Below are 26756 nucleotides of genomic sequence, written 5' to 3' on the forward strand. Positions count from 1 at the left end.
GGGGGGGGGGGAGGTAGTGGGAGGTGACCCCCAAGGCAGGGCCAGCCCATCACAGAGCAGCCACCTACTCTCCTTTTCTCCTGTCTTCCTCACATCACCCGCTGGGTATTAGCCACATTTTACATGAAACGACACAAGTTCAGGACTTGCCTAAGGTCTCTTGGGCCAGGCCGGAAGCAGGCCCGGTCTAACCTGCCACTTAACCCAGCCTTTTCCACCCCTCCCATCGCCTGCCTGACCCGATTGGGTTTCTGGGCCATCTGTATCCACAGCTGGATTCCTATCACAGGTTGGCTTTCCTACTGGGAACAGCGCCTCTGAGCCTGTAGGTTTTGGCTGCTCTGTGTTCTGGAACTGAGACAGGTCTTGCATGTCCCCTAAGAAGTGATGCTCTCAGATGCCTCCACGGACAATAGGCATCTGGGACCCCCCGCCCCCGCCGTCTGAACCTGGGTCACCCACCTCTTCCTCCTTGCTCAGACTGTCAGGCTGGGCCAGCCGAAAGAGGCAGTCATAGACGGGGTTCACCAGGGCCATCATGGGCATGTTGTTTACCTGTGTGGGGAGAGGGGGCCAGAGCACTGGTTTAGTGGCTGAAGGAGACAGGCTGTCTTCTGCACAGGGTGCCTACCAGGGCCTCACCCTCAGGTAATCAAAGATGTTGCAGATAAAGGTGACGTAGCAGACCCAGCCCTGCAGGGACCGGGCTCGCAGCTGCTCCCGAGCCTGGTACTCCTGCTGCAACCGGTTGAGTAGTCCCCGTCGGAAGACACTCTGGCCTGCTTGCTTGCTCTCAGCCTGTGAGCCAGGGAAAGGATGGTGAGCAGAGGGCAGTGCCGTGGCAACCCTCACCCAAGCTCCGGTGGCAGGCAGAGGGCCCTCCTGTCCGTCTCTCTCCACCCCGAGGGAAGCCCTGTGCATCTCTGCCCTGCTGGCCAGGCTTCCTGCCCTCTGCTGAGGTCTTTCCCAAAGCATCTTCCACTCTACCAGTCCCAGCCAACCTGAATGATGGCATAGCACATGCGCCCTGCTTCTTTGCTGAAGACACAGTCCTGCAGAGAATGGTCCACAATCACATTGGCCACTTTCTCCAAGTCCACAGCACCTGGATCTAGGGTAGAGACAGGTGGGAATCCAGAGCTGCTGAATCACCACATTTGCCTCTACTTGCTTCTAACAGGGACTGGAGGTATTTACAAAAGAGCACTCCCGTTATACTTTTAACATTTAAAGAGACCAGAATATACATGAAGAAGTAACCACACACAGGAGCAGCTTGGCACACTTGGAGGAAACCGGAAGGGTTATGTGGCCACTACAGACTCTAATGAAAGAATGCCAGGTTTTTGTTTTTTGTTTTTTTTTTAGGGCACACATCATTTCCTGGCTGAGGAAGGAACGTATTTGACAGCAATTTCATGGAAGAAGGTGTTCTTTTTTTTGGGGGGGGGGTATTTTTTTTCCCCATTCATTTTTTTTTTTTTACAAATAGGTTATTGTCAAATTGGTTTCCATGTAACACCCAGTGCCCATCCCCCCTCCCCCTCACATCCATCAGTCCTCAGTTTTTGTCAGCATTCAAGAGTCTCTCGTGGTTTGCCTCTCTCCCTTTCCTCCACCATTTCCCCCCTTCTTCTCCCTCATGATCCTCAGTTAAGTTCCTCCTAATCCTCCTATACGTGCAAACATATGATATTTATCCTTCTCTGCCTGACTTATTTTGCTCAGCATAACACCCTCAAGGTCCATCCATGTTGCTACACATGGCCAGATTTCATTGTTTCTCATTGCCATGTAGTATTCCATGGTATAGATAAACCACATCGGAAGGTGTTCTTAAATACACACATGTGAACCCTGACAAGAGCGGTCCAGGCAGGGCCTCCCCAACAGGCTTAGCTTGGCATGTGCTGGGCATTACTAATTGTTAGCTGAGTCAAACTTCTGAGTGCTGCAGAAGGCACAGATCCAGGCCAATTACTGCATCGCTGCCAATTACACTTCATCCTCTCCCAAGTCAGCCAGCACCACACATTCAAGACAGCCTCCCGTGGCTGAAACTTGGCCCAATGTCAGGGCTCAGGAGGCAACTCCATTCTCTGTGCTCCAGCGTACTTGAACTTTAAAAAAGGCTTTAGTGCCTGAGAGGGGACTCATACTTGAAACACTGGCCCAAATGTAGCCTGTTCTCCAGTCCAAGAGTGANATTGAACTTTAAAAAAGGCTTTAGTGCCTGAGAGGGGACTTTGACTCATACTTGAAACACTGGCCCAAATGTAGCCTGTTCTCCAGTCCAAGAGTGATTTGCTGACTCCTGTTCTCAGAAAGCAAAGGGACAGCTGGACATTCTGGGCTAAGACTCGGGGCTCCAGGCCTGACCCCTGGGGCCTTTCTGCACAGGAGGGCTCCCATGCTCACCTTTGAGTGCTGTCTTCAGCAGCTGCTGAGTCTCTGCATCAAAAGACTGGATTTTGTACTCCTCTCTAGCAGGCTCCCCCATGACCGTCCAGCCCCAGCAGTTCTTTACTGGGGTGGGACTAATGACGGCACCTAGGGAGGAGAGGGGGAAGGGGGGGCCTCAGATGTGCAGTGCGGTGCTCCGATCCGGATCCTGCGGGCCCCGGACAGGGCTGGCCAGCGCACCGGGACAGGTGCTCCCAGCCAGTCCGTTGCACCGAGTGGTTGGCAGAACACCCACCAAGTTTGGCTTCTGGTTAAGACTGGGCACCAGCCAGGCACCTGCTGCTCGGTTCAAGAACCCTAGTAGCTTCTGGGATTACACAAGAGTAAAGGCGTGAAGGTGAACGTGCCTGCCCTCTAGTCCCCACAGGAGGCAGGGTTCTTCTCAGCTGACACGAGTGTTGGGGTGGGGTGCGCAGCGCCGGGGGCGTGGACAGCGGTATATCGGACACCTGCTCTGTCTGTATAAACCAGCCTGGGAGCTGCTGGCCCAGCAGACTTGGGCGAATGACCGGGCTGGGGACACTGGGCAGCTGGCCCAGCAGGGTTCCAAGTTCCTGTCTCTGACCCCTTCTTCGGCTTTAATCCAAGTCCCTCTCAGTCCCCAAACGCGCCCTTCCAGCCCTCGGCCTGGCCTGTGTGGGCGGGTGCGGAGCCCGAACTGTCCCGGTCCTGGCCAACTTCTCCCAGGGACGGACTGGTTAAACTGGCCTCCCGAGCGACAGAAACCCGGCCCGGCCCACTCAGGACTCCCAATTCCTGAGCTCCATTCTGGAGCCTTCCTCTTAAAGAGGGGAGCGGGATGACGCGTCTCCCAGTGGCGGTCCCTGTGGGAGTCCCCTCTTCGCACGCGGTGCCTCCACGCTAGTCAAAGGAGACGACCTTGGGGGTCTCCTGAGCCAGGCAGTTTCTCCAAACCCGGAACACCCTGCTCGGCGGCGGAAGGTCGCCTTCCGGGGTCCGGCGAACGAGAGAGGCGGCACGAGCGCCGGGACCCACCTGCCGGGCCGGCGCCGCGCCCGCGTGCCCGGAGGCCGCTCGGAGGGCATGATGCGCGCGCCCCCCGTCCTCAGCGCGGCAGCAGCTGGAGTGGCTGGTCGGGCCTGGAAGCCGCTTAGGTCATTTCCGAGCGCGGCGCCGGGGCGGAGCCAGGCGTGGATGGGGCGGGGCCCGGCTCGGGATGGGCGGGGCGGTCTCGCCAGCGCCATCTGCTGGAGCCCTGGGGACGCTGTCCTCACCGCTCGTGCTTCCGAGGTCGGTGGCCGTACTGCGAGGGACAGCCTCGACGCTGTCCCCATCCTGTCCTCACTCATCTGCGCTGGGCGGGGCCTACTCCTCGGGCCCACAGGAAGCCCTCGGTAGCAAGCGGTGGCGTCCCATCCCGTCCCAACGCCTGGGGCTCGGGTTAAAACGGGTTCCAAAGAGGAGACTCAAAGAGGAAACCCCGGGGATGACCCTGTGGAGGTAGGGGGAGGTAGGGCAGTGATGGCTGGAGGGGCAGGACCTTCCAGGTGGTGGCCTCCTACTCCCCACGCGAGAAGGCAGGGGTNGCCCCATTCCAAGTACAAACGGTACTGATAAAATAAGTTGAAAACCAATGAACCAGCCCAAGAATAAGGACTCCCTCTTGCTAGCCTGTGACCCATGAGGTACTGGGGGTGACCTGAAAGTTGGTCAAGTCCTTAACTTGGTCTTCGCTGGGGCTGGGAAAGAAGTGCCAGCCCAGCAGCTTAGGGCCATCCCCAAGATCTGCCCTGGGTTGCCGGAGGGCAGCCAGAGGGGCTGGAAAAGAATTGCTTCTCATGCTGGGGACAAGAAGTGTCCACGGCGACTTCCTATTGCCAGTTCTCTCCTCGGGTTAAAAGAGCTGGTGGGAGTGGTCACCAGAACATGAACGAGGAAGGACAGCTGCAGCAAAAGTAAGTAATGAGTAGGAGAGATGAAAAGAATAAAGAGTACTTTATTCCACTAAAGTGGAATTTCTTTAAAAATACATTCAGGCAGCTGCCTTCCTGCAGCCCCATCCCAGGCCTCCAGCTCCCAAAACCCTACCCACAGCCTAGATCTTCATAATTAGCAGCCAAGAGCAGGGAAGCTTCAGGATTCAGGGTCCCAGACACATCACAAAGCCCCAGGTCAGAGCCCACACAGTTCTGATGACAGGAGTCCAAGGGCCACGACACACAGGCCTGCTCCCAGCCCGTGTCTTCCTCCTAAGTCACTGCAAAGGCTGCAGTCAGATCCCAGACTGAGAGCAGGGTAAAGTCCTGCAGGGGACTCGTGCTCCTCCGCGCTGGCACCCCTGCACAGCCAGCCTTGCAGGCTGGACTGCCCCAGATGGGCGGGCAGGGGGGCAGAACCGGGTAGAAAGGGTGGTGCTTGTGTTTTGTAGATTCCCTCCCACCCCCGCCCCCCTAAGCGCAGTCTCTCCTCTGTGTGCAGATGAGCAGATGTTGTAAATTCTTGTGCTGACACCCCCTGTCCCCAGCTGTGCCCTCAACAGGCTGTCTGTCCAACCCTTTCCTTCTACCTCCTGCTCACAAGGCTGCTTCAGAGCTGTGGCCCTTCTGGGGTGACGGAGGATACACACAGCACCTTGGGGCACCCTGAACGGGCAGCTGATGCCTAGTGGCCCAGCTGTAAGCCTGCCCCTACCCCACGGAAGAGGAGTGATCCCAGGTAGACTGGGAAGAAGGGCCCCCACCTTTACCCACAGCTCCCCATCAACACATTCCCCCACTGCCTCTGGGCTGCTGGGACCNGGATGGGGTGGGGGCGATGTTATAAAGTGACCAATTCTTCCCCCAGAACTAGAAGCAGAGCTATGTGAGGGATGCAACTACTTAGAAAAATGGAATCTGAGGAAGGCAACAGTCCCCTCCTGGGAGGAGGTGTGCGAGGTGGAAGGCAAGATGGGAGTGAGATTAAGGAAATGTGCTTTTGGCTTCAATGTGTATTAAATAACTGGCGGGAGTAAGAGCCTATGGTGTGAGGACCAGGCCCCTGCCAAGGGCCCAATCCCAGCCCTCATGACCCAGCCGCGGCCCCACCCAGAGCAGGGACAGTTCTCGGGCAGAAGGGGCTAAGAACACAGGGTAGCAGCTGCCGCCTTTCCTGTGAGCGTGGGCTACAGAGAAACCACCACAAACTCCTCAGACCAGCGTGGCTGTGTCCCCACAGACCAAGTCCTATGTGCTCTCCTTGCCCTTCTGGTGACAGCCATGCCAGCGGGCAGGGATGGAGTGGGCAGCAGCTCTCAGTGCAACATGAGATCATAGATGAGCCTTCCTTCCTTCAGGAGGCCGCCCTTCCTGCCCTCGGGGCTAGCTGTCCACCTTCTTCATGTGGTGGAAGAGGTTACAGAAGAGCTCATACCAGAAGAACACGAAGCCGGTGGAGAGAGCAGCCTTCAGTAGGCTGGGGGACAGGCCCTTGAAGAAGCCCCTTGGGCCTTCCTCTCGTAGCACCTGCTGGGCACAATCCAGGAGGCCCCTGTAGCTGCGGACCTGGGGAGAGGAACAGGAAGAGTACTTGGCGGAGGGCAGAGGAAGTGACCAACACAGGGTGTCGCCTCTACTCTTGTCAGCCCGGCACCCGCCACATCAAGGCTCCCAATAAATACTTGCTGGACAAAGAAATGACAAGGCAAAAAGGACAGAAAGTAGCTAACCTTTGCTTTCTCTTCCAAACAGACTGATAATTCAGACTTAACAGATGCGACTAGAAATCAGCACTGGACAGAGCTCCTCCTGACTGCAACACCTAAGGACCCTCTTCCCAAAGGTGCCTCGGACCCTTTACCGCTTCCCACCCGGTCCCCTTTGGGCAGTGGATCTGAATCTGGCCCTTCTTAGCTTTGGCTTCTAGTCTGGCCTTCTCAGTTGACCTCACATTGCTGCCAGACTGGCATCCCCAAGACACAGCTGCTTCCAAATCTCCAATAACTCCCAGCGGTGATGGCAGTGATATTATGAAGAATCAAGGGGCGCCTGGCTGGCTCAGTTGGTAAAGCATGCAACTCTTAATCTCAGGGTTGTGAGTTCAAGCCCCACGTTGAGTGCACCCTCTCTTTCTTTAAAAAAAAAAGAGAGGAAGGGAAGAAAAGGAAAAGAGAAGAAAAGGGAGAAAAAAGAAAGTTAGAGAAGAGAAGAGAAGAGAAGAGAAGAGAAGAGAAGAGAAGAGAAGAGAAGAGAAGAGAAGAGAAATCAAGTCCAAACTCCGTGGCTTGGTATTCAGGGCGTTGCTCCATTTGGCCTCGACTTCCCTCCCTGATCTGCCCTCATCCCCCCCAGTCTTTCCACCAAACTAGCCACACAGTCTGTTAGAAGCAGGGCCTCTCTCCTCTGCCCTGGGCTCTCACCAACTGTCCCAACTCAAACCGTCCCTTCAGGACGAGGAGGAAAAAGGAGGACAATGGAAACAGGTTATAAAAACCTTGTAAACAGCTCCGTATTTGTTAAAATGTATACATGTATGTTTATGCAGAGAAACAAAGCTACGGCTGATGGTTCTGCCTGACTGTTATCTGCAGGTGTAGACGGTGTTGGAAATTATGTGTGATTTTAATCTTTCCGTCTACTGGACTTCTCTGAATGTCCTACGAAGATGTATTACAACTAACCCAATCCTTTCCCTTCCCCCCAGTAAGAAGTGCTCCCTCCCTCACCCTGGCTCCCACTCCATCCACGCCTCTCTTCTGGGTGAAGAACTAATACACGTATTAGTTGGTCAGATTTAATTCACCCCTCCCCAGGAACCCCTACAGAATAAAGCAAACAACCCTATGTGCCGGTAGGAGTCTCCTTCTCCGAGTTCTTTAGCATTCTGGGGACCCTTCTTTGGCCCAAAGTGAACCGAACACTTTTTAAGAGCAAACACCGAGCTCTCCTTCGCCTGGATCGTCCCACGGCGCCCACACGCACGGGGGCTGTGTGTGTGGCTTTCCCACGTGTCTGGGGATCCCCAGGGCTGAATGCGGCCCAATGGGCAGGTGAGGGATAAGACTCAGAGCTCTCTGCAGGGGGATGGCTCACCTGGCCAAAGGTGGCTCGGGCCTGCTCAAACCCTCCGACCTGCAGCCGTTTCTTGAAGAGGTCCAGGGGGTACGTGAGGGTCTTGCTGATGACTCCGGCTCCACTGCCGCAGAGCAGGTTTTTGAGGTTCTCTGAATCAAAGTGGGATTGAGGGGGATAAAGGAGAGAAGTGTAATCGGGGACAGACAAGTTCAAGTCAAGAGCCTAGGCCTCCACCGTGACACAAAGACCCGCCAGCACCCTGAGTATCTGAGAACCACACACAGCCACGCCGGGGAAGAATGACAATGAGGATGGAACGGAAGAAGGGGCTTGCAGTCTGCTGGGTGACTCGGGTCAAGGCTTGGGAGGGACCAGGATGCCCACCGCTCTTCCTGTCCTCCCCAAACAAAAGACACAACCAAAACCAGGCTGTTTGCAAGTGGGACCTCAGACAAAAATGAAAACCACGACCAGGGTCAGAAATAAATATTGATGCTGCCACTGATAGGGTAGCAAGATCTGAAAGAAAGGAAGGGTCTCCAAGCGGCGGGCCTGGTTTGTTTGCCTGGGTGTATCACAGAGCAAGGTGTGGGGAGCGGGATGCCTTAGCTTCTGACGGAAAGCCCTCATTTCCCACATGGTTCAGAAAGAGATGGTCTGGCGTGGGGGAGGGGGTTCAGGGGAGACCCGGCTTCCCTTCGTGTGAGGGCCACCTTACCGTTTTTCTTTCCCTTGGCGGGCATGAGCCACTCGTGCACGTGCTTCAAGGCGCTATAAAAGGAGAACTGGAAGCCAGCGTAGGGGAAGATGGCGATCAAGGTGGGGTTCAAGCCTTTGTAGAAGACCAGGGGGCCTTCGGTCCTGTACATGGTCACCACGGCGTCTCGAAGGGTTTTATACACCTGGACAGCACATGTGCAGCTCGAGTGAGTGTGAGGCGCTGGTTTAGGCGCAGAACACGCCCATCACGTGCATCTCCCCTCGTCTAAAATCCCAGCTGCCAGGGGGCATCTGGTGGCTCAGTTAGTGAAGCGTCCGACTTCGGTTCAGGTCATGATCGCATGGTCTGTGGGTTCGAGCCCCATCAGGCTCTGTGCTGACAGCTCTGCTTCGAATTCTGTGTCTCCCTCTCTCTCTGACCCTCCCCTGCTCACGCTGCCTCTCTCTCTCTCAGAAATAAATAAAATATAAAAAAAAATTTTTTTAAATCCCAGCCGCCAGGAGCCTTACTTCTCCTGCCAAGAGGACAAAGAAAATATTGGACAAAAATTCCAGTGGTGGGGTTTTCCAGCAATGATCTTTCTAGCTATTTACAAGACTAGTCTGTCCACAAAAGTGCACAGAAGTATGTGCCCAAAGACAGCTGCCACAGTGTCCTGCACCAGAGCAAAGGCTCAACATCCACCCCTGGGCATGGACATCAAAAGAACACAGAGCAGCTGTTAAAACAGGATCACGCCATCTACGCGGCTGATAAGGGATCAGCCCCCAAATAGCTAAATGAGCACAGCGAGATGCAGAACAGCTATTGTGCTTGTGGAGGAAACAAACTATACAGATATTATCCAGCACCAGGATCCACAGGAAGCAAGGAAGGGTGAGGATTACCTCCATGCAGGGAAAGGTGGGGAGGAGGGAGATTTACTTTCACCATTTTACATTATTTGGATATTTGCCAAGTGCATATATTTAATCTTCTGTGAACCATCAGCAGGCCATCTCCATGTAGGAAGACCGCAGGGCACTGATTTTTCTTAGTACCCTTCTATTCAACATACAGTCTCTGCAGTGGACCAGAAGGGTCGTGGGCGCAGCCAGGCTCAGCCTGGACAGGGCAGCAGAGGGAGTTACTCTGCACAGAGAAGGGAGGACCCCAGCCACCTCCCAGACGCTGGAAGCCACGCCGAAGGATTTCGCCCTGGGGGATCTCCATGAAATGGCCAGGACTCAGAGGAAGGCCATGAGGCAACGAGCCTGCGATGCACCCACAGTCCCACTCTGCTTCTCTGTGTGCCCTTTAACACCAGCCAAGGGACACCACACATCTGAGGAAAAGCTTTCATAAAAAACAGAGACCAGGGCCACTTGGCTGGCTCAGTCAGTAGATCAGTTGCACACTCTGGATCTCAGGGTCATGAGTTCGAAACCCATGTTGGGCATAGAGATAACTTAAAAAAACAAAAACAAAAATAAAAATCCCAGAAAACAAAATGATCAATGGGAGGAACAGAAATCATGTGAAAGGAAGAAACAGTATAGACAAAAGAAGAAAACTAAGGGAAAAAGAAACCAACCACAGAACTGGAAGTGGTATTCTTAGGCGACAGAGAAGGGATCACCTCCATGATATTTTAAATGTTTTTTATTTATTTCTAGGAGAGAGAGAGAGAGAGAGCGTGAGCTAGGGAGGGTCAGAGAGAGAGGGAGTCACAGACCGAAACAGGCTCCAGGCTCTGAGCTGGCAGTCATCACAGAGCCCGACGCGGGGCCCGAACCCACAAACCGCAAGATCATGACCTAAGCGAAAGTCGGACGCTTAACCGACTAAGCCACCCAGGCGCCCCACCTCCATGATATTTTTAAAAGAGGTAAGTGGGCGCCTGGGTGGCCCAGTCGGTTAAGCGTCTGACTTTGGCTCAGGTCATGATCTCACGGTCTGTGATTCTGAGCGCCCCTTATCAGGCTGTCTGCTATCAGCACAGAGCCCACTTTGGATCCTGTCTCCTTCTCTCTCTGCCCCTCCCCAGCTTGCATGCTCTCTCTTTCAAAAATAAATAAGCATTAATTAAAAACAAAAGAGAGATAAGATTCATAGAAGAAGACAAGCTCTTGAGAGAAATCCTTGTGAGTTTGAGTTGGGCAAAGATTTCTTAGATAAAATACCCAAAGCAAAATCCATAACAGAACAAATTTCTAAACTGGACCTCAAAATTAAAAGCATCTATGAAAGAGACTATAAGAACATGACACAGAGCCTGGGTGGCTCAGTTGGTTGAACATCTGACTTTGGGTCAGGTCATGGTCTCATGGTCTGTGGGTTTGAGTTCTGCATCAGGCTCTTTGCTGTCAGGACAGAGCCCGCTTCAGATCCTTCAGATACCAGTGTGTCCAGGAAAAGGGTCTGGACGAAAGGGTCCAGAAAGTGCCCATCACAACAAATGACAGAGACACAGGCCAATGCACATCACTGGTAAACTTCTAGAACATCAGGAATCAGGAAGGTATCCTGAGGGACGCCTGGGTGGCTCAGTCGGTTAAGCGTCCGACTTCAGCTCAGCTCATGATCTCATGGTTTGTGGGTTCGAGCCCTGTGTGGGGCTCTGTGCTCACAGCTAGCTCAGAGCCTGGAGCCTGCTTTGGATTCTGTGTCTCTCTCTCTCTGACCCTCCCCTGCTCACGCTGTCTGTCTGTCTGTCTCTCTCTCTCAAAAAAAATAAAACATTTTTTAAAAATTAAAAAAAAAAAAAAAAAGGAAGGGATCCTGAAAGTTCCCCAGGCAGGAAGGGTGATAGTTTCATATAAAGGATCATGAATCGGAGCGGTTCTGGACTTCTCTCCAGCAACAATGAGAGCTAGCTAGAATTCTATACCCAAATCATGAGTCAAGTGTAAGTAAGGGTCAAATTAAGGCATTTTCTATCAAGGCTTCTCTAAAGAAGCCATATCTCATGTTGTGCTCCACCAAAATGAGGGATTAGTCATGAAAGAGAAGACACAGGACCCATCAAGAGAATTCCTAATAAAACAGCTGGCAATAGTCCTGGGACAAAGAGTCCACACTGAAGCCAGAGAGTGAAGGCTGCCAGAGCGGGGAGCTCCAGAAGATTCTCCATAATAAAGTAGGACTGATGACCATAGGCTGATCTCATCAAGAGAATAACTTCATGATGAGCATGCAGAAAGCTAAACAAATAAAATACAAGGCAATCACTAACTTCAGGCGAGACAAAGCTATGAAAGAAAATTCAATCATAATGTATTTCAAGGCTCAGCGGTAACATTTACATAATCATAACAGCACAGACACTGATATTGATCTAGCCAAAATCTAGAAATCAGGTATATTGTAATCAGACAAAGGAGGAAGCACAAGCACATGAGGGTGATGGTAAAGAGGTAAACTCTCATCTTCCACAGTAGCCATCAATAGTTGATGTCTGTAATTTAAACATTCGAAAGAAAAAGACACAGAGAAATACAAGGATAAGCATGTTACGAAGAATTAGGAAGTAAATAATGGAAGAAGAGCCACGAGTATGAAAGTGGTTGCCTCTTGGGGACTGGAATCGGGGTGCCTGGTGGTGTTTTTCATTATAATTCATGCAGAACCACCGGACTTTTTAACCTATAGATCGCAGATGAAGAAACATTTTAGGGGCGACAGGGTGGCTCGGTCGGTTAAGCGTTTGACTTCAGCTCAGGTCATGTTTTAAAAAAAAAAGAAAAGAAACATTTTAAAGTCGAGGATTTACACCATGGCCACTACTGATCTGCAGCTTTTAAACAGATCTCTTCCATTCACTTTTGCACACAATTTCCTGATCATTCCAGAATCTAGAATCCATATCTCAATCACCTTAGCTAGAGAGGTAATATGCTATTCTCTTATATTTTTTCCTTCTCACAGACTACTTTCGTTAATTTATTATCGAAGTAGAACTGACATACAATGTTATAATAGTCTCAAGGTGCACCTTCTCATATAGATAGATCTATTTTTTACTAAAGGCCGGGCAGTCCCGGAAGAGGACTCTAGCATCCCAGAGCAGAGAAGGTGATGGAATGTTATCCGTCAATTTTCCTCATCCCAGCAGCCACCACGTTGCTGAGGTCTGTCTGTCTTCTGCATCTACAAACACCCTTCCCCTCCATCTCTCCGCTCAGTGCCCAGGGCCCTTCATCTCATTTCCCCACCAGGAAAAACCTCTATTTCCCACACAAGTGCCTTACAGAGGGATCTGGCTTTCATGCCCCATTCATTTGCTTGCTCGCAGGCTATCTGTCCCCAGGGCACTTTGCCCTTCGGAACCACAAAGGTCATCAGGATGGCTCTTACACAAAGGGCTTCACCAGCCCAGATCTCCACCCCAGGGACACAAAGAACCAGGACGGAAACCATAGTTATTCTTAAGCACATCAAATTCTTTAGCAGAGCGTCATTCCCCACCAACAATACCCTAAAGCAGAAGGGAGACGGAAAAATGATTCTTCCTTGGTTGAGCACGCGCACTCGCGCACAGACACATGTGCACACACGCGCGCTGCTATTCTTATGTAAGTCCAGGAAACAGAGATTATGGTGGGGAGGTCTATTTCAGGATTTAATCCCTCCCTTTCACTCAGTAAGTTCTTCCTGGAATCTGACTCAATTACCCCATTTCCTCCACCCACTTTTTGTGGAAACCAAAAACACTCTTACAACAACCCAGCAACATGCTCTCAAGTCTCACTCTCCCGGACGCCCTCGCCATCCAGCCTGCTGTTCGGGATTTGTCCTGTTTACCACCTGTAGGTTCTGTCTCCCTCGTGGGGCTGTGAGGACCCTGCTCGGGGCTCAGCACAGTTGCAGGGGTCACGCACGGACCAGCGGAGGGGAGGCAAACTCCTGGCGCTCCCACTTGGTTTCCTCCAGGGGAATGAGCCCCACCTCCCGGAACACCTTTGGGGACTCGTTCCCCACCGCCTCCGGCCCAGCCACTCACCTTGGGCTCACCCTGAGCCGCAAAGCGGGTGCGCAGGACGTCCACGGGATGCACGGCGAGGGTGGCCGCGCTGGCAGACAGGCCGCCGCACACGAAGTGCACTGAAAAGTCGCGGGCGTCGTACCTGCTGGCTCTGTGCACCAGCTCGGTGAGCAGTTCAAATGACAGAAACTGCAAGAGCACATGACAAAGTTACTGACACCCCACGCCTCCAAACAGCACCCTGACCCACGCGGGGCCCAGTTCTACAGACAAGGAAACACTCTTCTTGAACAGTATGGTACACATCGAATTTTGTGCAGAGCGCAGATGACTTTTTATACTCTATGTGAGAAGAGCCAACTATCCAAAGGGTGAAGAAAACATACGAGAGAAAAAATTTACATCAGAAAGCTCTGCTCCTTAACTGGGTCTCATCAGCTCCGGGGGGAGCAAGGCCCTTATCTGATTCTCGGTGGGCACCCCTTGGCGCACCTGGCGGTGGCGCTGTTCAACAGACGTTCCCCCCTGGAGCAGAAATTCCACGCATTCCACGTTCTGCCGTGTAAAGCCCCTTTGCTTAGCTCTCCCCCAGTCAACTCGAATGGGCCAGGGTCCCGAGAGCGTGTTGCTGTATTTACATATCACGCTCAGAACCCGAGCACCAGCTGCAGAGGCCGAAGGCTGGGGCATGTCCACCGGTGAGCGCCCAACCCGAGCCATCGCTGTGACGTCACAGGAAAAGCAGGCAGGGCCTGCTCTGGCCCCCGCTGTCCGGGTGCACATCCTGGCTCGGCTGTCTTTCTAGCTAGTGACCTTGGTTGGGTTCATTACCTAAGCTCTCTCTGCCCGGGCTTCCGTCCGTAACAGGAGCGACCACAGAGCGCCCATCAAAGCGCTTAAAGCAGAGCCTGGCTCACAATTAGCACCGTACACAGGCAGCCCACTACCACCGCTCCAACGGCTACACACCAACCGCCACAAAAGTGACCAACACTGGGCCGCACGAACGTGCGAACAGAAGCTAAGGAGCCTGAATTCTCATCCTGGCCGCACCACTTCCAGGCTGTGTGGCGTCTGGCAGCTGGCTGGCCCTCCCTGCGATCCACGTAACACCTGTTCTACCTTCCTCGCAATGCTGCTGGGAAGTCCAAGGGAAGTACAGATGCGAAGATGCCATTTTGAAAACCGCAAAGATTTGTACCGCCCTTTGCCAAGCCCCACAAGGGGCATGGCGTTCAAGACAGTCTCCTCGGGGCAACATCTACTATTCAGTGGGTGCAAAGTCCCCGGGGTGCGGAGGAGGTGTGCAAGGGGATACCCGTGGCATGACGCAGTCTCACTGTCTTCAATTTTAGTCTTCAGACTTCAGGTAGGGTCGCAGTTAAGGCAAGTGAGAAGCACGCTGACCGCCTCCAGCTGCCCTACCCAGACAGGGTTCCTGCAAGCCCCGCCCTCCCTGTGCTCTTCTATTGAGCAAGTCCAACCCAGGGGCCTGGCCCATTCCCCCGCCACCTACTTGGACAGCTCCGTAGCCTATAGAGAGGAGCTGGGCTGGGACGTGTCCCTTCCAGAATGCCGTCGGGCCTTCCTCCAGCAAAATCTGTCTCGCAGCCTGGAGGATCCCATGGTATTTTGCACTGGGGTCACTGCGAGACAGGCGCTCAATCTGAAGCTAGGGATCAAAATCAAAAAGGTCAGGCGAGGAGAAGAACTTTCGGAAAAGGTTAAAACAAAGGCGGCAAAGTGCTTGTCCTTGACAAAACTCCAAGAAAGAGAGAACCTGTCCTCCAGCCCATTACGTGGAACAAGGGGGAAAAAAGGTACCTGGAAACGGATCTTGATGACATCTAAGGGGCTGATCATCACCCGAGTGACAAGTCCGGACACAGACCCAGCCACCGCCACCTCAGAACTGGAGATATTCCTGCCATCAGCTTGGGGGTCATAGCCAACCATCCCTGCCTCTGGCCCATCCAACGTCCATCAGTTTCAGGCTGGAAGTGAAAGCTGTGGAGTAAACATCAGAGCGAGTTCTTAGGGTCTCTGCTCACAGGCCACCTCCTCAGAGCAGTCCTCCTGGACCGTCCCATCTAAAACAGCACCCACATCCCCTCGGTCCCCTCGCCCTGCTTTAGTCTTCTTTATAGCGTCAATATACTGGACATTTATTCTGCACATGTTTCTTGTCACCTTCCCCCACTGGAATGTGAGCCCATAAATTTGTGGCCTTGCTCTCATTTGCCCATCCCTGTATTTCCAGCGCCTGGAACAGAGCCCAGTGTGGTGAGTGGTCATATTTGTTAACCGAATGAACAAACAGGCTTGGGAGGAAATCATTCACTTCCAGAGGTCAGCTTGCTTTTCCAAGACACCTGGCTTTATGGCCAGCTCCCACCCGAGGTAAAGTCCCAGGCTGGGCCAGTGTGACAGCAGAGCCCACTGCAGATGAGCAGGGAGGGAGATGTCAGACATGCAGGCTCCAGGAGCACCCCCTGGGACGCCCCAACAAGCCCATGTGATCCCAAGGAAGAGCCTTCGCTCTTCTGCCGGCGGCAGCAGTGGGGCCCTGCTTTGCTTTGAAATGATGCTTCCCGGCCCGCCTGATCCCCGCTGACCTCTTCAATCTCACCCTGGACCGCTTTTCAGCCACTTCAATCAGGGTGGGCTCCCCTCCTGGCCAGTTTCTAGAAAACACCTAAAGAGCATCACCACCTCCGCCCCCCCCCCCCCCCCCCGCCCCAAACCCTCACCCCNCAGGCCGAACTTACGTCCTCTCTGGCATTCACAGCACCTGCTCTTGTTGAGAACCACTGTTCTAAAGAAACACCAGCAATGGTGTGCAAAGTGGTATGCATTGCGTCACTCTTTGTGACACTTGATAGAACACAAGATGCTTCTATAGGGCGCCTGGGTGGCTCAGTCAGTTAAGCCTCCGACTTCGGCTCAGATCATGATCTCACGGTTCGTGGGTTCAAGCCCCGTGTCGAACTCTGTGCTGACAGCTCAGAGCCTAAAGCCTGCTCCAGATTCTGTGTCTCCCTCTCTCTGACCCTCCCCTGCTCATGCCCTCTCTCTCTAGGAAATAAACAAAAAACATTAAAAAAAAAAAAGAACACAAGATGCTTCTCAATGGAGGGATGGATAAATACACTAAGTCACATCCAAGCAATGGACTCCTATGTAGCCATTAAAAAGAATGAGCCAGAGCGATACGCACACTTGAAAAGATGTCCACAATAGACTGAACAGTGTAAAAAAACAAAAAAGCATCCAGTTTCAGAACAGCATGTCTAGCTTAACCCCATTTTTACAAAAGAGAAATAGCAAGAACTATTACACTGCGTGCAGTAGTAGAAAGCACAGGGGCAAAGTCTGTAACAGCACACACACCAACAGGCTGGTAAGATTACCTTTATGGGAAGGGGTGGGAAAGGAAGAGAGAAAATACACCTCTCCCTTTTTCTTTCTTTTTTTTTCCTTCTTTCGTTCTAATATTTATTTTACTTTTGAGAGAGAGAGAGAGGGTGTGTGCGTGCATGTGTGTGAGAAAGGGAGGGACAGAGAGAGAGGGAGGCAGAGGATCTAAAGCGGGCTACTGACAGCAGACAGCCCAATGTGGGGCTCGAACTCAGGAACAGGAGATCATGACCTGAGCCGTAGTCAGAGGCTTAACCGACTGAGTCACCCAGGCGCTCCTCTCCCTTTTCCTAGATCATCTGAATTTGTTATAAAACTAAATATAAAATGATTTTAAAAGAGACACAGAATCAACCAAGTTCTTGAATACCAATATATTGTTACAATAAAGTCCGTGCCCACAGACTGACAAGGGCCACCCCACCACTCCACTGATTCTTCTTTTCCGGAACTGTCTACACCACTCCCGCAGCCCCAAACTCATGCTTCTGAAAGTAGGAAAGTAGTGCTCCAATCCATCCTTAAAATTAACAGGGCATTTCCATGGGGCTCTCTCAGCAAAGTATTCTAAAATATTTTATTAAAAGTTTAATGGTACAGCGGCACCTGGGTGACTCCAGTAGGCAGAGCACCCAACTCTTGATCTCAGGGTCATGGGTTCAAGCCTCACACTGGGCGCGGAGCCTACTTAAGGGGCGCCCCTACTCTTGGGGCGCCTGGGTGGCTTTAAGCATCTGACTCTTGATTTCGGCTCAGGTCATGATCTCACAGTTCATGGGATCAAGCCCTGCGTCAGAGTTGGTGCTGAGAGCTTGGAACTTGCTTGGGATTCTTGGCCTCTCTGTCCCTCCCCTCCCCCCTCCCCTCTTCAAATAAATAAACATGTATTAAAAAAAAAAAAAAAGGATTCTCATGATGTCAAACCGCCACACTCTGGCCAGAAATGTGTCCGTTTCTCGGCACTTTCTTCCCCACACTCTCAAAGGAAGATGGCCTTTCCCACCAACTTCTCTGACATTAACTCAAGCTGCTTCTCTCCAGGCACCTGTGAGAAACAGATGATTGACAGGCAAAGCCTCGACTGCTGAGGTCTCACTGAGCAGGGTGAGTTTCCTGCCATTAGGAAGGGAATGAGGTGTTTCTATAAATAAGCTGCTGTGCATAGCTGGTCAAAACATCAAATCTCGTATCAATAAGCCTGAGTTTGGGGCGCCTGGGTGGCTCAGTCGGTTAAGCGACCGACTTCGGCTCAGGTCATGATCTCACAGTTCATGAGTTTGAGCCCCGCGCGTCGGGCTCTGTGCTGACAGCTCAGAGCCTGGAGCCTATTTCGGATTCTATGTCTCCCTCTCTCTCTGACCCTCCCCTGCTCACGCTGTCTCTAGCTCTCTCTCAAAAATAAAACATTTGGAAAAAAAAAAAAATTCCACTAAAAAAAAAAAAGGTAAAAGTTTTATACATGTGAAAGGGCTCATTAAATATAGTTCAATAGTGACCTTACTTTTTCCGCTTGTTGGATTTCCTTCTGGTACCAGTAAGCCTTGATGTTGATCTAAAGAGACAGATAAAAATGAAATAGAAATATATGCATGATGTATAGAATGGAGCACCCAGAGCATGGGCGGCCGCTGGAGTGAGTGGCAGGGTGGATACCTCAGCCATGCCATCCCCCTCCTCTAACTGCGGAAGCTCCTGCGATTGGATATGAATGGTGAGCTCGGGTGCCCGGGTGCCCTTGTGCCCATGTGTTCAGCTGGGGAGGGGGGGTTCCCCACAGGTGACCCCGCGTGTGGACACAGGTGTCCAGGCGTGGCTCAGAGCGTTTTCTCCCCGAGTCCGAGAAGATGCCCGCCAAGCAGGCACCCACGTGTATGGGTGTCTCGCGTGTGCGCGAGGTTTTGCCTCCTGCGTCGCTTAAGATGCTTCTACAGTCAGGCGTGACACGAGTGCGTGCAGGCCCTGTTCCCTCGTGAGTGCTGGCGCACGCATGCGACCCCAAGGTCCCCGAGCGCACGGCGAGAAAGGAAGAGGTAGAGGTCACTCACCCGGCACGAAGGGCGCGGCCAGGATCCGCGCGCTTCTCTTCCTACCTCCTCAAGCGGTCTCACAGCAACCGTAATTGAACTCGGCAGTAACTGACGGGCTCCGTAGCCAGTCACCGCACAGCTTCCGGCAGGCCCTGGACCAATAGTTGTATAGTAGTAGACCGGCAACACCTCTCGCAAGGTGTCACTGGGTAATGTAGTCCGCCGCTACGAAGGCTGTCCCCACGCAAGGAGTAGAGCTTTCTGGGAGATGTAGTCTCGCTGCGCGCGCGTGCGCGGATGTTATTCACGCCTGGAAAGGTGGCGCGTACCCAAGTCAGGCTGCGCCCTTGGAGGTTTCAGCGCCGAGTGGTGTGTGGCTTCCATCATCCAACGGGCCGGTGGAAGCTTACGGTGCGCTGGACTTGACCTGTTTTCCTCAAAATCCTCGTAGTCTCAGAACCTGGATAATCTAAATTTGGAAGACATGGCGGGGAGTTTAGCTAAAGCGCGGTGGATTTGGGAGTGAGACTAGATGTGTTTTTGATACCAGGAAGAGGGCGGCTAAAATGTAGAGGTTTTGTTTTCCCCTAGAGGCTATTATGCATAATTTCTCATTATAAAAATAATATAGAGATACATTACAGACAGAAAATGTAGAAACGAAGGGGGAAATGACTCATACTACCCCTCTCAACGCCAAGTAGCACCAACGTTTTTTGCAGGACGGTTTTCCCGATTTTTAAATTGCATTGTTCACATGCAAGCACTTTGACGCACATTTTTAAACCACTTTATTGCACAATTTAAAACATGCATACATATATAGAAGTAAAATAGCCTAATGAGCTATACCATACATTCGTTAGTCAACTTCAACAATTAACCAACTCACGGTCAATTTTGTTTCCGTTATCCCTGCACCTACATCGCCCCCTAACATTATTTTGAAGTAAATACCAGACAACATATGATTTCACCAGTTAGCATTTCAGAATGTATCTTTAAAAGGCAAGCATTCCTCTTTTAAAGCATATCCCCCAAACTATCATCCCCACCCCCAAAAAAATTAACTATAATTTTTCTAATACCAAATATCGAATTAGGGTTTACATTTCCCTGATTGACCTATAAAGGTCATTTTTAAAAAAAGGTTAGCTAATTGATATCTAGACTATACAGTGCAACTGGTTAGTATGTCTCAAGTCTTTTCAAATCTATGGTTTCCCTCTTCCTCTGATTTTTGCTTGCAATTTCTTTCATGTTCTCATTTCTTTTCCTTTCCTTTCCTTCTCTCTTTATTTTATTTTATTTTTTTTTTTAAGAAACTAGGTGGTTTATCCTGTAGAGTTTTCCGCAGTCTGGATCTTGCTTGTGGCATCCGCATGGCATTGTTTTAACATCTTCCTCTGCCTCCTGTGTTGTTTGCTAAGAGGTCTGATCAGATCAGGTTCGATTTTTAATTTACAAGATTACTTGTGTGGTACTGTGTACTTCCGTAAGAAGAATCACAATGATGGCTTGTCTCACATTTTGTGATGTTTGCAGCCATTAATGTCACTGCGCTGACTGGGGGGTTGTAAATAGTGACATCACTTCAGCATTTATTAGCTGGAATATCTGTAAAAGGAACATCCCTTCATTGGTTAATTGATTATATGAGGTACACTTCATAGAAGAAAGGCAGGATAAATGTGTGACTCTTTATTTTCAGAAGTTTTCAAAATAATTAATTGGTTCCCTAGTATCTTTCAAAGGCTATTGATCAATGAGATTTTTGTTATTATTATGACCACAAAACATATTTTATTTACATTTTTATTTATTTATTTCTTAAGTAAGCTCTACCCCCAATATGAAGCTTTAATTCACCGTCCTGAGATTAAGAGTCACATGCTCTACCGACTGAGCCACCCAAGCGTCCCCACATAAGATATATTTTATATCTATCATTATGAACATATGGATTTAAACATATTTGTTCTTGGGACGCCTGGCTGGCTTAGTTAGTAGAGCACGTGACTCTTGACCTCGGGGTTGTAGTTCAAGCCCCGTGTTGGGTGTAGAGGTCACTTTAAGAAATAAAAATTAAAAAACATACTTGTTCTCTTTCAATCCATTCTAGATAGTATCCTGATTGACACTTACATTTCAGCAACTTTGGCTAGTGGGTGCCTATTCAAGTTGGCCCCTGAATCTTTTTGACACAATGTCTAGCTTCCTACTTTCTGGTGTAACAATTTGTTCCAGGCTCATCACAAGTGTTAAACAGTTTTATTGGACTGTAACTGACATACATTCACTACATGTATTGAAAGTGAACAATTTTATGTGTCTTTTTAAAATATCTATAGGGGCTCCTGGGTGGCTCAGTCGGTTAGGCGTCCGACTTTAGCTCAGGTCATGATCTCATAGTCCGTTGGTTCGAGCCCTGCATCGGGCTCCGTGCTGACAGCTAGCTCAGAGCCTGGAGTCTGTTTCGGATTCTGTGTCTCCCTCTCTCTCTGACCCTCCCTTGCTCGCGCTGTCTCTCTCTGACTCTCAAAAATAAATAAAAAACATTTAAAAAAATAAAAAGATGGTTACCGATGTATATAAAACCTATGAAAATAAATAGCAATAAAAATAGCTATGATTTATAAAAATAAATAAATAAACAAATAATAAATAAATAAAATGTCTATACATTTTTGGGAAAGAGAGCACAAGTAGGGATGGGGCAGAGAGAGAGGGAGACAGAGGATCCAGAGCAGGCTATGGTCTGACAGCAGAGAGCCCAGTGTGGGGCTCGAACCCACGAACCACGTGATCATGACTGAGCCGAAGTCAGATGCTCAACTGACTGAGCCACCCATGTGGCCCAACAATTTTATGTTTTGACGTGTGGCATATATCGCCACAAAATAGTGAACATCTGTCTGTGACTCCAAAAGATTACTCGTGGTCCTTCACTATCTCACCCTCTTCTCCCTCCCTCTTCCCTAGGCAATCTTTGATCAGCTTTCTGCCATCATAGGTTAGATTGCAGTTTCTAGAATTTTATATAAATGGAATTATACATGATGCCCTTTTTGGCTGGCTCCTTTCGCTCAGCATAATTATCCTGAAATTGATCCGCGTTGTGTGTATCTTGAGCCGATTCCTTTTACTTGCTGAGTAGTATTCCGCTGTATGGATATACAACACTTTGATTATCCAGTCACCTGTTGATGAATATTTGGGTTGCTTTCAGTTTGAGGCTATTACAAATAAAGCTGCTATAAATATTCACCTAGAAGTCTTTGTATGGACACCTGCATTCATTTCTCTTGGGTGCCAACCTCAGAGTGGAATGGCTGGATCACAGAGCCAGTGTATATTTAACTTTGTAAAATACTGCCGCACTGTTTTCCAAGATGCTTGTACTATTTTACTCCCCTACTTCCGCCCCCTGCAGGATGACATTTCTAGTTCCTCTGCCTCCTTGGTGAGGTTATTCTTTATAAATCTATCCATTTTAACAGATATGTAGGAGTATCACATTGTGGTTTTTAATTTACATTTCCCTAGTGACTAAGCTTGAGTATCTTTTTGTGTGCTTCCTTGCTATCCTTGTTGCTCAAATCTTTTGTCCACTTTTTAAAACTTTTTTTAAATGTTTATTTACTTTGAGAGAGAGAGAGAGACAGAAAGACAGAGCATGAGCAAGGGAGGAGCAGAGAGAGAGTGAGACACAGATTCTGAAGCAGGCTCCAGGCTCTGAGCTGTCAGTACAGAGCCTGATATGGGCTAGAACTCACAAACCATGAGATCATGACCTGAGCCGAAGTCGGATGCTTAACTGACTGAGCCACCCAGGCACTACTCTTTTGTCCATTTTTAATTGGATTGCCTTTTTTTTTTTTAAGAGAGAGAGAGAAGGGGGAGAGGGAAAGAGGAAGAGGGAGAATGTGAGAGCGCGCACGACAGACAGAGAGAGAGAGAGAGAGAATCTCAAGCAGTCTCCATGCCCAGCACTCCCCAACACAGGGTTCAATCCCATAACTCTGGGATCATGACCTGAACCAAAATCAAGAGTCCGACACTCAACCGACTGAGCCACCCAGGTGCCCATGGATTGCTTTGTTTCTTAGTGTCAAATTTTGAGAGTTCTTCTGTTTTCTGGATATAAGCCCCTCATCATTATATATGCAGATTATCATTAGATATATGGCTTGTCTTTTCACTCCTGTCTTTCAAAGAGCCCAAGTTCTTAATTTTTAAAAAATATTTATTTATTTTTGAGAGAGAGAGAGAGAAATACAGAATACAAATGGGGAGAGGCAGAGAGAGTGGGAGACACAGAATCGGAAGCAGGCTCCAGCCTGACCAAGCCTGACACAGGGCTTGAACTCATGAACCATGAAATCATGACCTGAGCTGAAGTCAGATGCTTAACCGACTGAGCTACCCAGGCGTCCCAAGTTCTTAATTTTTTATAAAGTTAAGTTTATTGACTTTTTTCCCTTTTATGGATCATGCTTTTGATATCATACCTATGAGTTCCTTGCCTAGCCAAAAAAGATTTTTCTTCTACATTTTCCAATAGAAATTAGGTTTTACATCTAGGTCCTCTGATCTGTTTTGGTGTTTTGTTTGTGGGCTTAAACTCACAACCCCAAGTCACATGCAGGATGCTTCGTTGCCTCCGTTGGAAGAACATGTGATTCTTGATCTTGAGGTCATGGATTTAAACCCTACATTGGGTCTAGAGATTACTAAAAAAAAAAAAAAAACTTTAAAAAAAAAAGTCACATGCTCTACTGACTGAGCCAACAAAGCAACCCTGGGTTCATTTTTGTGTATGGTGTGAGATATGGATCCAAGTTCTTCCTTTTTTTTTTTTTTTTTACATTTGCATGTTTCATTGTTTTAGCACTGGAAAACACTTTGGTTTTTTTTTTTTTTATTGAAAAGTCTATTTTTTTTCTCATCGAATTACCTTTTGTAACTTGGTTACAAATCAGTTACAAATCAGTTGCTCTGGGGCACCTGGGTGGCTCAGGCTGAGTGCCTGACTTTGGCTCAGGTCATGATCTCACAGTTCGTGAGTTTGAGCCCCGCATTAGGCTCGCCGCTGTCAGTGCAGGGTCTGCTTCAGATCCTCTGTTTCCCTCTCTCTATGCCCCTCCCCTACTCATGCTCTCTCTCTTTCACAAATAAGTATTTTAAAAAATCAGTTGTTCATATATATATATATATATATATATATATAGAATTTTTAGTTACTTACAAAAGGAGGAGTATGATAAAAAAATACAATATGCCTTCAGTAAATATATGGACAAACATAAAATTATGGTGTTCAATTNTTTCTTCATTCAATGCTAGTGCTGATAAGCATTGTCCATGTGGGAAGAGGATGGTTAAAAATGTTAAGGTGGCCCAGTGGGCAGAACCAGGAACAGAAATTTGACTTTTCTCCTTCATGAAAATGTCCTCCACTTTGCCCTTCAGCCACCCCCCTCCCCACCCCATGTCCTCACCCATGTCCTCTGTCTCTTTGCTTAGATTGCCCTATTTCACCATGAAAGCCCAGCCTCTGTGTTATTCCTCTGTTTTCAGCAGTTTTGTGGACTGAATGTTACCTCTTCCATATAATCTCTTCAGCTATAGAGATCTTTGGTTCTGTTTTGTTCTGGACTAGAAAAAACCCACATTTAAGAATGTGTCTCCCAATAGTCACTCAGTAGGTAAGGCAGCAGGACTTTGGCTACTGGCTAGTTGCAGAGTGAGTTAGATTCAGGGAACCACAGATTGTAAGAATTGGTAAGACTCGGGGCGCCTGGGTGGCTCAGTTGGTTAAGCGTCCAACTTCGGCTCAGGTCATGATCTCACAGTCCATGGGTTCGAGCCCCGTGTTGGGCTCTGTGCTGACAGCTCAGAGCCTGGAGCCTGCTTCGGATTCTGTGTCTCCCTCTCTCTCTGCATCTCCCACACTCATTCTCTGTTTCTCTCTCTCAAAATAAAATAAAGGCATAAAAAAATTAAAAGAAAAAAAAAGAGAACTGGAAAGACTCACGGAAATCATGTAGTCCAGCCAGGGCCCAGAGCAGCTAGGCGGTGTGCCCAAGGTCCTTCAAGGGCAGATGGCAAATTCGTGGCCCGGCTGAAATGAGATCACTGGCAGGTGCCAACTTTCCTGGGCTTACACCTTGGCTCCAGCTTTTGCGTATTTAAAATCCGGTCATCTCATTTTAAATTAAAAATACTAAGTAAATCATATTGCGTGGAAAGAGAAACCGGAGAAAAACGGTTCCCGTCAGCTTGGGGAAGTGAATCCTTCTGTGACCTCATCAAAATTTACCCTAAAGAGACTTATTAAAAGCTTCTTTGGACTTCCCCTGCCCCCTCAGAGGAAGTAAATACCTCCTTGGCCTTGACCACATAACGTTGGTATTTATCAACTGCCTTACCAATGATCTTTTCAATCACAGGCAAAACAATCTCTTACTGCCTGAGCCGTCAGCTGTGACACCAAGAAGTGGCCCGAGAGCCAGGAGGTGACTCGCTGTGGCTCTGTAGCAAGGCACTCCTTCCTGGGGGCCACGGTTTCTCTACCTATGAAGATGGAAGTGTTAGGGGCACCTGGGTGGCTCAGTCGGTTAAGTGTCTGACTTCGGCTCAGGTCATGATCTCGCTGTTTGTGGGTTCAAGCCCTGCATTGGGCTCTCTGCTATCAGCACAGAGCCTGCTTTTGATCCCATCTTCCCCCAACCCCTATCCTCCCCAGCGCACACACTCTCTCTCTCTCTCAAAAATAAATAAACATTAAAAAAGAGATGGAGAGATGGAAGTGTTGGATTCCAAGGTATCCAAGCTTTGCTGCCTCTGTACGTTCAAAGGTCTAAAAATATCTACATGTTTAGTAAGCAACCCAAGGGTTCTCGACTTCAGCTAATACAAAAATCATCTGGGATGCAGGTACCCCTCCTTAGGGATACTCATTCTGATCATGGGGCCCAGGAATAGGCATTTTGGTTGGTGGCCCATGTAATGGAGGAACATTAAATTAGGGGTACTCATCTTAGTGGATCATCCTAGGCTGCCCTTATTTCTTTCTCCTTGCTTTTGACTGCTGATGAGATGAAGGGCCTCTATTCCCCATCATTTTTTTCCATCAAGTATCTATTGAGGGTCTGCATTCCCAGACACTGTTTAAACAGTTTTATGTGTTTATTTTTTAAGAGAGAGAGAGAGAGAGAGAGAGAGAGAGAATGCGAGTGGGGGAAGGGCAGAGAGAGAGGGAGACACAGATTCTTCTGAAGCAGGCTCCAGGCTCTGAGCTGTCAGCACAGAGCCTGATGCAGGCCTCAAACCCACGAACTGTGAGATCATGACCTGAGCTGATGTTGAAGTCGGACACCCAACCAACTGAGCCACCCAGGTGCCCCGAGACACTGTTTTTAGATACTGTCGACATAGCAATGAGCAAATCAGGATTTCTTCCCTTCTGGAGCTGACTTTCTTTCATTTAGTAATATGTATCTGAGTTTCCTCCATATCTCTCTGTGGTGCAATAGCTCACTTCTTTTTAGTGCAAATAGTTCACTGTCTGGATGCATCACACATTCACATACTGAAGCACATCTTAGTTGCTTCCACCTATTATTTATTTTTTTTAAAAAAGCTTATTTATTTATTTTTGAGAGAGACAGAGACAGCATAAGCAGGAGAGGGGCCGAGAGAGAGGAAGAGAGAGCGAATCCCAAGCAGATTCTGCACTACTGGCCATAGAGCCCAAAGTGGGGCTTGAACTCACAAACCTCCAGATCATGACCTGAGGCTGAAACCAAGAGGCCGATGCTTAATCGAATGAGCCACCCAGGTGCCCTGCTTCCACATTTTAGTGATTATGAAGAAAGCTTCTGTAAGCATCTGGATGTAGGTTTTGGTGTGCATGTAACTTTCCGTCATTGTCATTTACTTACTTTTTGAATTTTGGGGGCTGTAAGTTGGAGAAAAATCAGAAAGACCAATAACCGTAGGAGGGCTCTGGAGGAAGCTGGGACAGCTTGCAAGGGGCCAAAGATAGAGGCATCGTCTGATCAAGTTCCCTTTTCCTCCTTTCAGATTCACTCAGTGAATGACTCAAACACCAGTATACTAACCAAAGGGCAGGAACACACACACACACA

The 26756-nt window shown here is 49.4% G+C and overlaps 2 protein-coding genes across 3 annotated transcripts in view; both read right to left on the reverse strand.

The window, feature by feature from the left end:
* The window catches only part of MIF4GD (MIF4G domain containing), a 4456-nt gene extending 864 nt beyond the window's left edge, over positions 1-3592 (reverse strand). Inside the window, exons 1-5 of one of the 2 annotated variants that reach the window (XM_077754441.1) lie at positions 3460-3592; positions 2419-2550; positions 1002-1111; positions 643-798; positions 459-555 (exon numbers count right to left, since the gene is read on the reverse strand). In XM_077754441.1, coding sequence (XP_077610567.1) covers positions 459-555; positions 643-798; positions 1002-1111; positions 2419-2500 — 445 coding nt within the window. In that variant the 5' untranslated portion in view covers positions 2501-2550; positions 3460-3592. Of the gene's footprint in view, positions 1-458; positions 556-642; positions 799-1001; positions 1112-2418; positions 2551-3342; positions 3383-3459 lie in introns of those variants that run through there. The other variant, XM_077754451.1, reaches the window with a different exon arrangement.
* A 1636-nt stretch (positions 3593-5228) lies between these two features.
* SLC25A19 (solute carrier family 25 member 19) lies at positions 5229-24862 on the reverse strand. Its single transcript, XM_077754465.1, has 9 exons — positions 24641-24862; positions 18622-19072; positions 18078-18128; positions 14984-15166; positions 14676-14831; positions 13178-13348; positions 8194-8377; positions 7494-7624; positions 5229-5966 (listed from the first exon to the last, which is right to left on the reverse strand). Exons 4-9 carry the CDS (start codon positions 15113-15115, stop codon positions 5784-5786), a joined length of 957 nt encoding a protein of 318 aa, XP_077610591.1. The 5' UTR covers positions 15116-15166; positions 18078-18128; positions 18622-19072; positions 24641-24862; the 3' UTR covers positions 5229-5783.
* Positions 24863-26756: the final 1894 nt, after the last annotated feature.

This window comes from Crocuta crocuta, unplaced genomic scaffold, assembly GCF_008692635.1.
Source record: "Crocuta crocuta isolate KB4526 unplaced genomic scaffold, BGI_CrCroc_1.0 scaffold50, whole genome shotgun sequence".
Classification (NCBI taxonomy): Eukaryota; Metazoa; Chordata; class Mammalia; order Carnivora; family Hyaenidae; genus Crocuta; species Crocuta crocuta.